The sequence below is a fragment of the Rattus norvegicus genome, chromosome 1 (assembly GCF_021556685.1).
Source record: "Rattus norvegicus strain SHRSP/BbbUtx chromosome 1, alternate assembly SHRSP_T2T, whole genome shotgun sequence".
NCBI lineage: Eukaryota > Metazoa > Chordata > Mammalia > Rodentia > Muridae > Rattus > Rattus norvegicus.
Genome location: NC_141534.1, coordinates 272,800,539 through 272,814,108, shown reverse-complemented (window position 1 = coordinate 272,814,108; position 13,570 = coordinate 272,800,539). Strand labels below are relative to the sequence as shown.

The 13,570-nt window shown below is 38.7% G+C and overlaps 1 protein-coding gene across 3 annotated transcripts in view; it reads left to right on the top strand.

Annotated features, from left to right (window-relative positions):
• Positions 1-6,908: 6,908 nt before the first annotated feature.
• The window catches only part of Fam204a (family with sequence similarity 204, member A), a 33,441-nt gene continuing 26,779 nt past the window's right edge, over positions 6,909-13,570 (top strand). Inside the window, exons 1-4 of one of the 3 annotated variants that reach the window (XM_087552403.1) lie at positions 6,909-6,963; positions 12,460-12,716; positions 13,202-13,289; positions 13,403-13,433. In XM_087552403.1, the coding sequence (XP_087408529.1) occupies positions 12,468-12,716; positions 13,202-13,289; positions 13,403-13,433 (368 nt within the window). In that variant the 5' untranslated portion in view covers positions 6,909-6,963; positions 12,460-12,467. 3 annotated transcript variants of the gene reach the window in all.

The window sequence follows — 13,570 nt, the reverse complement described above, 5'->3', positions numbered from 1 at the left end:
AGACATTGCTGATTGCTGACGGAGATGCACAGTGGAATGTCCACTTAGCAAACAGCTTGACCATTCCTTAAATAATTAGGCTTATCATACAATCCCCAAACCACCTATGCAGGGGTATTACCCGTGAGGAATTGAAACCTTTATTCACACCACACAATCTATATAGAGTGTTTCTTAGCATTTTTTCACTGTTATTGCTAAAACCTCAAAATGGTCCAAGTAGCCATCAACTGGTGAATAGATAAATCATATGACCCCCTACTCAGGAATGCAACTTAGCAACAAAATACATACGGAAACTTTGGTGATCCTTGCCCATGTTAAGCTAAATAGAATAAAATAAGCCAGAACAAATAATCTACTACTATTTGCTTTGATTTGTATGAATCTATTCAGGAAATGTCAAAACTAACGTATTTCGTCTGTTTATAGGAGCTGGGAGGTAGGAAGTTTTTCACTAGAGAGGAGCCTTGAGAGAATCACTACCAATGTACTCACTGTGGTAGTGTTTATGTGACTACATACGTTACTTTAAAACTTGGTTTACAATATAAGATGTGTGTGTGTGTGTATGTGTGTGTAAGTGTGTATGTGTGTGTATGTGTGATGTGTGTGTATATGTGTGTATGTGTGTATGTGTGTAAATGTGTGTATATGTGTGTATGTGTGTGTATGTGTGTGCATGTGTGTATGTGTGTATGTGTGTATGTGTGTGTATGTGTGTATGTATGATGATATCCTAGAAAAATGAGGTGAAATCAAGACATTTTCAAATAATAGAAAAATCGAGAAACTCTGGTGCCCACGGACTTGCTCTATATGACAAGTGAAAGAAATGCTTTAGAATAGAGGTAAATTAAAGCAGATGTAGCCATTTGTCTATGGAATGAGTATTGATGATTGCAAATATTATGTGTGTATATATTTGCATATATTTAATATATGTATATGAGCATAAATGAGCATAGATATGCACAAATGGATATAATTTATATTTTTGGAGAGGTAGGCAAAATTTTTCCTTAGATCATATTTTATAGCAGTATTTTCTTATGACAAGAAACTAACACATAAAATAATTTGAAAAGCTTTCTGAGACAGAGTACAGCAAGAGTGAGGTCATATGAGGCAGATCACTCAGGATGCCCTCAATTTAGCAAATATGGTTGCTTCAATAGAGTCAGTGTTCTCGCTGACCTGATTCTCCACCCTTAGAAGACAATACCACATCACAATGCAAACAAAACAATTAACAACCATAAATAAGACATGATTTCCCTTCCCCTGATAACTTTGAATAGTGCAGACTTTGAAAAAGGTTCTGAAGGGGTCTTCTGGTCACACAGATGATTCTTTTCTTTTTTTTTCATTTTAAATTTACAGCCTTTTAAAAAGGTATGTTCTCTCACCCCCATGCTTGTAAGATTGTTAGGATTCCATGTAGTGATGTTTTATGAATCACAATAAAGATGATGGAGAACAAGCTATCCAATAGTTCTCAATAGACAGGTTTCCAGATGGTGTGCCTTTACCTAGCTGATCCCTTAATCTGAGGAAGCAATTGGCAGACAATCAGTGTAGACTATGAAGATACAAGGACACTCAGAGAGTACTTCATAGATTTTTTTTTAGTAGCACAAGGAAAATATAATGGCTCAGTCCCCAAGAGTCCTAGCAGGAGACCACTTGCATGGCCATTAGTCATCTCACACAGCTTTATTGTGCTTTAGAACTAACTAGGGAGATGGTACTGCAGGGAGCTGGGGAAGCAATAAGGGAACGTGTAACAGTGGCTGAAGCCCTGTGTTGTTTGGCATGGGCATAGCCATGTCAAGAAACAAAGTCTCAGACCCTAGGAAATTAGCAAATTCATACGGGGGTCCCAGTACAAGTATCTATGGAGGGTCTTCCAGTGTGTGCAAGTGCAACGTGTTTACGATTCAATAATGTGTGCAAATCTAGCACCTGTAATTTCCTCCTCTTGCATGTTTACTCCCTGAGACTGTTGCCTACAGAGACTCCCGGGCAAAACTAGCTAAGTCCTCCCTTCTGGGCTTAAGAAATAAGCATGCTGAAGTCGGGTTACTGCAATAATTAGTACCATTCCATGACAGTGCACACAGACCACCTGACCACAGCTTCTCTGTGTCCCTATGTCTGTCACTTCTTAGGTGTCTGCCTTTCCCCTCATCCCCTCATTACCCCTAGTCAGATCAAGACACCGAGCTGTGGAGATCACCAAGTGGTACAGAAGATAGAAGGCAGCTCTGATCTGGTAAACAGCTGCGCTGGTGGAGGGTGTCTGGGTGTCACATTTAGTTAGCGACGTTTTATAGTTTACACAAATAGAAAATGGAAGTGCACAGTTACAACGAAATGCAAAGGAAATAAAAAAATGAAGAGAAAATGTTTAAATTGGTGTTCAAAATTCCCCTTAGCCTGTTTTCATGGACTTGTCTAAATGCTAGCCATTCTTCTGGAATGGTCTTTCAGCTATGTGTATAACTCCAAGTCTACCTTTCAAACACAGAAAGCTATTAAACATTCACCAGAATCCTATAAATCCTTCCACTGCATCCACTAGAGCTTGAGCTTTGAGTCTTTGGAAAAGCTCCAAGTCTAACCCCAGAATTTTTTTGAGATAGGGTCTCCACTATTCATTCCAAGTAATCGTGGACGTGCAATATTTCTTCTTCCACCTTCCAGGTTCTAAGGTTGCAGGTGTGAGTCACCATGCCCAGTTCTAAGCTGATTTCTTAGGTTTTCGCTAAATTATGCTATCCCTGGTGCTCACTACTCATTCACTGGATGTTCCTAAGTCATAGTCTCTGTTTCACTTTATTTAATACACTTTCATTTCACCCCTGCCAAGCTTTTAACAAGCCTGCTCATGTACTTCTGTAGCCTCAAACCTTAGATAGAGAGGACATTGGACACACAGTAAAGACCAGAAAGGTGCTAACAGTGTTATGCAAACATCTGTCAACATTCATGAAATCCTTGGGTTTTATGTTATCAGAAAACTACTTATTGACAATGTCTCATGTACTGGGCTTTGGATTACACTTGATATGCATTGCTTCATATAGAGAGATGAAATAGGTAGTAGAGTGGTTTTTTTTTAAGTGAAAGTGTTAAGAAGAAAAGGGAGAGACTAACAGATTTCAATCCATCAAACCAGGGATGACTGGAGGCTGCTGATAGGTTGTGATCACTCACCACTGTATGGTAATAGGAAGGAGATAGAAACTTCTCTTTTTCATGAGATCTCACTGGATATGCCATTACACTGATCATTTCAGATGTCTACACTTTGTTGTTCTGTGCTGGGATTTCTAAGGAACCTCTTCTTATGAGGCAGTATATAACAGTCGGGGAAAGCAGAAACTCAGTGTCCAGCGAGTCCGCTGTGTCATTGGTTAACTTTGTACGCCTTATCTTGGTTCTGCACATCACTGGATTTATGGCTTAGACAGTTTACCTCAACTCTTATCTATAAAAAGGATGCACATAAATCTACATCATAAGGCTGTGTAAGATACTAAAGGCAAAATATACTCGAATACTCTTTAAACTTTCCTCTTCTGTTGTCTTTCCCCATTAGACCTGAAGAATTTAAAGGATTAGACGTGAACAATAAGGAAAAAGTCCTCCTTGGTATAAGGTATTCATTGATACCCTATATTACAGAACATTTCTTTCCTTAGATGTCAGTTCTTGCCAATATCATAGTGTTGATTGTTAACTGTATTCTTGGAAGACTTAATATTTTTTATAAATATTTTTCTCTGAAAATGTAAAAAAAAATCAGATACATTATCATTTCTCGATCATGGTGGATAGAAACATAATTATGAGATTTAGAACTCCCTGGTTTCAATTTCTCTACATAAGTCAGGAGACCATATTTTTGCAATTTTGAAAAAGTACTTTGTATAGAAGGAAGCTAATTATTCTTTCTCAGTTTCAGCAAGAAGTACATTTATTACATGTTCAACAAAGTTGTATTCATTTTATCCAAATGAGAAATAGTTGAGGGACTTCATTATATTTGGAGAACATTTCCATCAATCAGAGATTTAGCAGCTACCAAAAATAATTCCACAATTCATCTTTTATATCATGGGTGTGACTTATAATCTCTGTACTAAAAATATTAAATATGAAGGAAAACTGGTCATAAGCCTTTATGTTCTTTGGCAAAGAAAAACTGCTTTGTGTTTTTGAAGATATGAGAAATTTAAATGAAACTTACATGCTTGAAATTAGTGCCAGATGCAATACAATTCCAGCACAATTCACTAGCTACATGTCATATTTCACTATGATTTACTAAAAAGTATTCAACAAATCTATGTTTCACTGAAATCTCAAAAAACAAGTATTTCATTCACAAAACACATGGCTTGGCAGGTTTCCAGAGCAGACATTTTCTGGAGGGAAGATAAATTTATTGATTAAAATAAATCAAATAGCTGACATTTTTCTTAGAAAACTTGCAAAACACAATATGCAGAAGTTGACAGCCTCACAGCTCAAACCAGAACAAAGATCCGAGATACCACTTTGTGTTTATTATCAAACTTTATTAGGGTCATAAGTGGGTATTTAAGACATTTCATATTAACATTTGGAAAAATATAGTGTAATTATATACATATATAAACGTATATATGCTAAGGCTGTAAATCTTTGGCATTTTTATTCCAGTTCTACCCAATGCACAGTCACATGCAGTGAGTAGTGAGTGCTCATGGGACATGTGTAGCCGTAACAGGGGACTAATCATGCTGACATTATTTCTTTCTGCTCCACATTATAGCTTCTTCCCTGCCCTCTCACTATTCCTGCCATGCCTCTGTCTCTAGTACTTGTTAGGGAATAGATGTATTCTTTCCTCCAAATTCAAGCCTTAATTCACCACACAGGTACATCTGGAGATGGGCTCTGTAAGGGAATAAGTTAAGTAAAATCAAGAGGATAGGTCTCTGACCTGGTCCCATTGGTGTCCATATGAGGACTCCAGAGAACCCTCCTAAACTGTGTTCCAACGAGGTCATGTGAGCACACTGAGCTAGTAGCTGCTTACAAGCCAAGAGAGAAGACCATGCTATCAGACTTTACAGTATCCAGAGCTGGAGAAATGCATTGATTATTTAAGATACCCAGTCTGTGGTAATTTTTATAGCAGCTCACAGCAAACCGACACAGAAGTTAGCTGCTCAATGCTGATAGCTTTGCTTTTCTCTAGAATCAAGGAATGCTTGAAAGGGATCCTCTGCCGAGCAAATTTATCAAATTAGGATTCTAGAACGCTACATCATAAACTTGGCCTATCTTCCTGAAGATATTGGGCCATGCATGGGTACAATGTGTGTTTAAATAGTAGTATTAAATATACAATAATGCTTAATCTGTTCACATCGAATATGAGCAAAAATTTTGTATGTCAGAATATTTAAAAGGTTCTTGTCATAATGTTAAGTGAAAATTACTGAAAGTTAAGCAATGTATGCATTAAGTTTGGCCTACAACTAACTCCTTGCTTTGAATAATTAAATAGCTTGAGCTGCAGCCTAACTTAAGAGTATGTTAGTATTCTTACAACATATGACTGAGTCAACAACATGTTGCATGAGTAGTCAGTCATAGTAGTTGGCTTTTAGCCAGTCAGTATGACAGTTGATCAGACCATGCTGATCAACTGATCATCAAGGTAAACACCCAGATATGACCAACCACACTATTATATCAGTTTCTTTTCCCTTTTTTAATCTGCAAAAATAGCTTGCTCATTGATGGAACACTCTGATTGGGTCAGGGTACTCCTCTATTCATGAAACAGCAGTTTATTCAAATGAATTCTGCAAAGTTTAATTTGTCCTTAGCTTTTTCTTTTTTAACTTGTTCAAGGCTTTGTATTTCGTGTGTGCACGTGCCACATCTGTGTTCTAATGCATGTGTATAGAGTTCAGAAGACAATTCCCAAGTATAGTTCCTTAGGGGATGTCCACTTGTCTTTTGTGGTCACTGGCCTGGAGCTTGCCAAGTAGGCTAGTCTGCCTGTCTGCCTCCTCAGTGCTGGCTGCCACCCCTAGCTTTTAAAATAAGGATTCTAAGGATAGAATGAACTCAGCTTCTCCCACTTGCTCAGCGAGGTTTTCACTGTGCTATCTCTCAGCCCTGTAGTGTCTTATATAACCATCACAAGAAACTAGGAACATAATCTGATTACAGAACAGTACTTCAGAAAATGGAAGCATTTCTGAAGTGGTCCTACTTCATCCTCGTATCATCGCCTGGCTTTACTGTCTTCACATAGTGAAAATTTTCTGGTCTTTTCTTCATTTACATGCCTGTAAAACCCTCATCAGGACCTGTAAACTATGCCAGCCTGGTAAACAAACTTCTGAGTAGTGGGTGCTCAGCTGGATTCGATTCGGTCAACCAGACTGATAAGTCCCTGGAGAACAGGAATCAGGTTAAGAATTGCATGAGGCCTGGAACGCAGTGGACACTCAAATATACGCAAAAAGAAAGAAAAGGGGGCTGGGAGTGGGGCGAAGCGAGGAAGCGAAGGAAGCAAAGCACTCTTTTAAGAGATCATCTACATTCTTCATTGAAGGAACTCAGGTGGGCATCGAAAGTCAGCACTTTCCTCAGACAGGCGCACCAGCATTGGCAAGAAGAAAGGAAAGAACAAAGCTTTTTAAAAAAAGAAATCGCTCGGTCAAAGTGAGGGAAGGGAGAAAGAAAAACAAACAAACCAACCAACAAACCAACAAACAAGCAAACAAAAGCTCAACTCCTGCGAGCAGAGGGGACTAAAGCAAGTCCGGCCGTTCCCTAGGCGACCACAGAGCCAGAACGGCCCCAGCCGATTGGCTGAGCTGCCGAAGCCAATCAGAAGGCATGATGTTGGCGGGGTTCTAAGATGGCCGCCGAGCCGCTGTTTCCTACCCTGTAAGTTCGGCTTTGCGCAGCGCTACTGGGCAGCAAGATTTGCGGCAGCCTGTCCGGTTGGGTTCCGAGGCAGTGAGAGCGACGCAGGAGGCCGGGCGGCTCGTTCTCGCAGATATTCCGTGCAGACGCCGGAGTGGGCTAGGAAAACTCTGGGTTCGGGTGGGCCCGCTGGGCTCCGACGGCATCGTGAGATAGCCGTCCTGTCCCCGGCGAGCGCGGAAGCGGGTTCCTGGTGCACTCGCCGTGTCAGGACAGCGACTTCGGCTAACCAGAGCGAGGCTTGCCGCTCGCCGCCCTCCCGGCGTCCCGGTGCGGATTCTGACAGGGCTCGAGAGCTGAAGGTGGCGCGGCCTCCCACCCGGCGAGTGCGGCAGAGTTCCAGGTTGCCGGCCCGGGTCGAGCGGGAAGGGGTGTGCCTTTTAAAGCCATCCTCTCAGTCTTGAACTTTGTAAGTATTTGTACAGTGGCATGGATTGCATAGTTTAAATCTTTCCATACAAGGTAGAGAGGGTCTCGGGGGAAAAAGTGGTTTCCAGGTCTTAGCTGTTTTAATTCATACTCACCCACCCTTGAAAATAAAAAACAAAAAAAATTCCGCTTAAGTAAATAGTTTATGTGGAGTAAATCTGAACTCAGGCCCGAGATTCCCTCGTGTTTTCTGTGTAGCTTGGGAGAAAAAGAAACACATTTTGTAACAATAAATAAGACATTTACATTAGTGTTGATACCTTAAGCCTAAAAGTCCGTCAGTTAACTAACTCCAAAGTTTGGAAACTAAATTATTATACTGTTATAGGTTAGAGGATGGCGGTTATAACTATTTTACAAGTACGATTAAATTTAGATGTTTGAGATTATTTAAAATCGAATACATAAGACAGTCACTTGATGGAAAATGCAGTTTAAATTCTGTCATAGTAGAGACAGAAAATCTGTTGGATGTGCAGATTTTATCCTTTGGGTATTGCATGTAAGCAGTTCAGTGGTCTAGAAATACATTTCTCAAATTTCTAAATGTGACTCTCAGTGTGTTACTTAGTATAATATCTTCCCTGGTTTTTCATATGCAAAAAGTACAGAAAAATTATTAATAAATTTCACCAACATATTATTACATCCTAGAACCACTGTTTTACCCCGTCGCTTAAATCTTTGTCTCCAAGAATTCATCACCAACTTTAGTTCATCACCTCTAAAAGTTCATAATTTAAAGCCATCAGGCATACGTGAATCACAGTGATTTGGCCAGTTGTAAAAAGGGTTGCTGTTAATCTCTAATGAGTGTTGTGGTGAAGATTAATGCCTGCCTTTTGGCTTGTATGCCATGTGTGACACGTCTGCTTTGTTTTTCTCTCACTGCTTTTCTGTCTTTTGTTTTAACTTGGTTTCCTGCCCCCTTCCAGTGGCCCGGGTGCAGAGCCTCTGAAAATTGGTCATCTTGTGAGGTAGAGGAGAGAAGCAGCTTTAATTGGCGTACGTGATAGAGAGTAGGCTATTGATCAAAGAGTATGGCAGCTCTGGGCATTTAGGACATTATGATCATACACATTTTAAAGGTGTGTGAGACATCTCACTGGTGTCTGATCACACCTTCCTTCATTTTAGAGTTTAACAAGAATGGGGACCCACTGCCATGCTCAGGATGGAAGGCATCTAACTTTCAAGACCATTTTTACCCCTGTAACCAGTCATCTCCAGACCTGACACAAACTAGAACTTTTATAATTGGTACTTTTTTTTAATCTGTATTTTTTCTGTATCTCGAGAGAAAGGTTTTTATTAAACCCTTTTAAAAATTTTTATAAACAATGAGGTACGTAGTAACATTTCTGGTAACAGGTGAAGAATACTGCTTTACTGGATCTAGGTTTTCTCACTAAAGGTAAATGATACTGTGCTGTCAGGGGGAAAGGGAAATAATTGGATTTAAAAAAAATAGTGATAATTAGCATAGTGACTTCCAGTACTTTCATTATAAAACTCTGTAAGAAAACATAGATTACCAGGTGATGAACCACTTTGTTTTAAATGCATTGTTTTCTGCCAAAGTGTGCTCAATAGTGAAAGAAAACCCTCAGACTTAGAATAGTATGTAAACACATTCAGTTCATAGCAAATGATATCTGCCTAGAACTAGAAGATATGTCCCATCTTGTACACAAAATAGTTTGTAGCTGGAATAAATCCTAACTGCAGTGGTGATGAGTGTAAGAAATGAAGAAGTGATATTTTAAACTTTAGAAAAAAGGGGGACTGTGGCTCATTTACATCTTCCTTGAGGATATGATTAAATTAAATACTGGGTTACAGGCTAACAACTGAACGCTTACAAGTTAATTCATTTTCTGTGCTATGGGCCTGGCTATAATCTACACAGAAGAATTGAATTTCTGTTTGTCTGTATTCCACATCTTTTTAGAATGACTGAGTGAATATTCTCAGAGACTAATCAAGGATTTTCTGCCTTAAAATAAAGACATACATACCCTGGAAGGAATGAAGGAGACACTTCAAAGAAATAATCACTTTTCAGAGAATCCCAAACAGGAGTAGCAGCAGGCCAGATATGACGCCGATTGGAAAATGTAGGAATGACATGTATATGCCAGGACTAGAAGACAGAATCTTCCAACAGGGGTCCAAGGCATAAATTACTAGTCAGCTTCTCCATAATGGCTAGTTTACAGCTGAACTGCTTCTTAAGTGGACAGCTCCGTTTTGCAGCCTCATTACCAGCAGTTACTGTGTTTATCAGCAGAAACCCTAATCTACCTTACATCTGTTTTTGTTTTCTTCTTGTGTTGTGCCACCCCTCCCCCAGTATCCCAGGAAACTGATGGGTGACTAAAGATTTTAAGGGACAGAGTTTTTGTTTTTTGTTTTTTTTTAAATACCTTATTTGAGTTTTGTAGTATGTATTAGAAGGTTCTTTTAACTTTTCTTCTTTCTTCAGGTCCATTTAAGAAACTATCAAGCCGGGAAAACACCATTATTAAAGATAATTTTGGTTGCCATATTTGCAGTAAAAGTAATTTTGAGACAATTCAGAAAGCTTTGAAAACTGGGTAGCTGTCTGAAAACTGATGAGGGAAAGATACCTTCCGAGACTGCTCTTGTTGGGGAATCACATTTGAATGCCCGGGATATAGATTGTGAAATTCCAGATGTGCTCAGAGGTCTGCCATGCTATCTGAGATCCAGGCAGAGTGACATTTGCATGCCATGTGTAGATACTGTTGTGTTAAGCTCTTGGTTCTCTCCTCTTTTGTGTGCTTTTGGTTCCTAAACTCTTGGAGAGTATCTAGTGTGTAGTGAAAATTGCCATGGGCAGTACTTCTATAGTAGGTTCCAGGCATACTTAAAAAAATGTCTGAAGGTGAGGGAATGGGGGCTTATGGACAGGAGACCGGGAAGGGGAATAACCTTTGAAATGTAAGTAAAGAAATATATAATAAAAAATTTTTTAAAAAAATGTCTGAAATTTGTTACAAGTATCCTCAACTAGATGTTGCAGATGCTTTAGTATTTTGTTCTCATTGCTGGCATATTTTTCAACATATCTCAAGACTTCCTTTATCTCACCTTTTAAAACCTTCAGACCAAGTTTAGGGGTAGATGCAGTTTTAATAAGTCAAGAAACATATAATTTTGGGTCTCTACTTTGAGCTGAACATAAATTCTGGATAGAAAATGACACATAGTGATGTAGAGAAACCTTTATAGATGAGAAACATTAATATTTGAGTTCCATTAATTGTCTGATTGTCTGTCTCCTGTTTCATTGCTCTATTCAGAAGGCCAAGAGCCAGGCTTGTTTAGAGAAAGCTTCATGTTAGACTGGAGGTCAGGGGGGAGCATGGTTCATTTCAGTTGATAAATGAAACACCACAAATATTAGAAACTTTAAAGGTGTCTTCTGGGCTCTTCCTTATCAGGAGTGATAAAAATTCATTTCATGGCTACAGAAATAATAGCAAGAACCACTGAACATTTGTTGGGTTTTTTTCAATGCACAGTTCAAGTTTTTGTTTTTTTTTTTTAAATTTAACAGCAAACGTTAATTGAGCCCCTAGAACCTCCCGAGTGCTGTTGAGTGTTGGATCTCACTTACTCTTCAGACTAGCCGGTGTAGCTATCCTGTGCTAAAGATGAAGAAACCGAGGCTCAGGGTTATTAAGTGATTTCCTTCTTCCTCTAGTGGAACTGGAACCAGGAGTCTAGTTGAGTCTTTTTTAAAAGTAAGAGAATGTTTCAGAAAATCGAAGACTGATAAACCTGTGCTAAAACACAGAAACACTGCTTCTTTAAATCTGGGGAAGTCCTTACAAGAAATATGTGATTCAGGGTCATGCGGAAGTTCTGATATCTGTGACCTGCAGAGAACGAGGACATCCAGCAAGGTAGCTTTCTGTTCTCCTTCAGACTGATGATGAATCATGAGAAGTGTACCGGGCCTGGGCTCAGCTGTATGAAAAAATAGGCTATACTATGGATATCAAATGAAACTTTGATAATCATTGCACTTGATTACATGAATTCTAAAAGTCATTTTCATGAAACTTAATGATTATACCATTGGTCAATACAGATAATGCCAAATACTATGCTGAACTTGTTTCCAAAATACATAGGATTGTTACTCAAGAAAGCTGTATACCTGCTGAATTTTAGATTTATATTTCATTTGTTTTTTTACCAAACAGTATAAGATTTAAAACTAGAATATCTTTTTTGCCTCCACACTTTTAATTTATTTATTATATTTTTTTACATTTTGTATTATATATGTATGGGTGTGGGTGTCCATGCCATAGCACACAGATAGAGGTTGGAGGACATCTTGAAGGAGTTGTTTTTCATCATATTGTGTGAGGGGAACTCAGGTCGTCAGGGTTGCTGGCAAGTGCCTTTACTTGCTAAGCCATCTTATTGGCACACACTACTACACCCCTTAAAACATAGATATACAACTTAGTTTTTTCTTTGTTTCCTTGCTTCTTAGACAATGCGCCTTATGAGAGTTATATATGACACATCCACCTTTATTTTGTCCTTTTATGGGTACAGTGAGAAGCATGGTGTTTTAAGCTTTAAATTAGCTGTGATGCTGTGTGTGCATAATTGCAGCTTTTAGGAGGCTGAAGCAGGAAGGTCTTCAGGAATTCTTGGCCAACCTGGCCTCTAGAGGAAGGCCCTGTGTCAGTAAAAGAACAACAAAACAAAATAAAAATTTAAAAAATACATGTTTTTAGTTCTTACTGACATTCTTGGGCCATGTGTGCTTTTGAGTTTTGTTTAGGCAGAATAAACTATACTCTAGAAAACCAAGGTTCTGTTTTATCCATTTTCAATTTAAAACCCATTTTAGATTGTAAAATTTAAATTGGCTGTCCTTAGATCATTGGCAGACATATTGGTCTCCTGTGGTGTCTATTAGTGGTTTTAAAATATGGCTACTGTTTGAGTTTGAATTCATCCTTCCCTTTCTCCTATTAGAAGAAAAGATGTGGAGTGGGCTGTTACCTCCTGGACTAAATGAGAGCGATGTTGAGTCAGATTCTGAAGATGAAATCACACTGGAGAACCCAGAGCCTTCAGAACATAATTCACAGGAAGATGGAGAGGCTGGCAGCAATAAGGGACCAGCAGTGTCAGACTGCCCAGCAGGCCAGCCAGAGATGGGGACACAGACTGGTGCAGATGCAGATGCATATGAGAAGTGTCCTTCTGGGATTCCCCTGAACATGTGGAATGTAGGTTTCCAACCTCCGTGTCGTTAGCAAAGTATGCATGTGTACATGTGTTCTCTGCTGTGAGCAAAATATGTTGGGATAAAACAGATAGCAGAGGGGCCTTAGAATGCTTTTACTATTGGGTACTTTGAGTCGTTTTATTTTACATAAGTAGAAGTAGTAAAACCTTCATAGGATTATCTACTTCATAGGATTATCTACCTAACATGATAAATGAGTTTATTTCTTTATTTTTTCCTTTAATTATATGAGTTATTGGGCTTCATTCTCCATTATCAAACAGCTTATATCAAAACCAGTGAATGTCCCAATTCAGCTGAGAGTTGTGAGGACTGAAGTATCCTCAAGAACAGAATTCCTTAGTTGGTGTCTTTAGAAATGGCAGAGCATAGGATTTTATTTAACAGCACCTGTTCATTTTTAAACTGTATGTTTATCTCAGTGCACATACACACGCACACACATTTTTTTCTCTTTTTACATAGAAATTTCAAGAATTGCATAAAAAAAATTCTGAACAGAAAAATTCAACGCCAAGATTCAGACAGAAAAAAAGAAAACGCTCCAAAAAAGGTGTTTATTTTTAAATTAAGGTTGTTAGTTGTGCTAACCTAGGCTGATTAATTGAGTTAACATCTTAAATAATAGCTGCATAATTAAGTATTGACACTCTGAATTCCTTTTAGGCAAATCGAAGAGTGAAAAGGAGTCTTCCAGGTAGGTAGATTTTAAAGTAGTTACTGTTCAGCAGTGTTGTGGAATTTTCTAGATTGCTGTACTACTTACCTTTGGTAATGATCAAACATGAGAAGTAGTCATTGAAGTGTAGTTATTGCAACCAATTAAAAATAGAC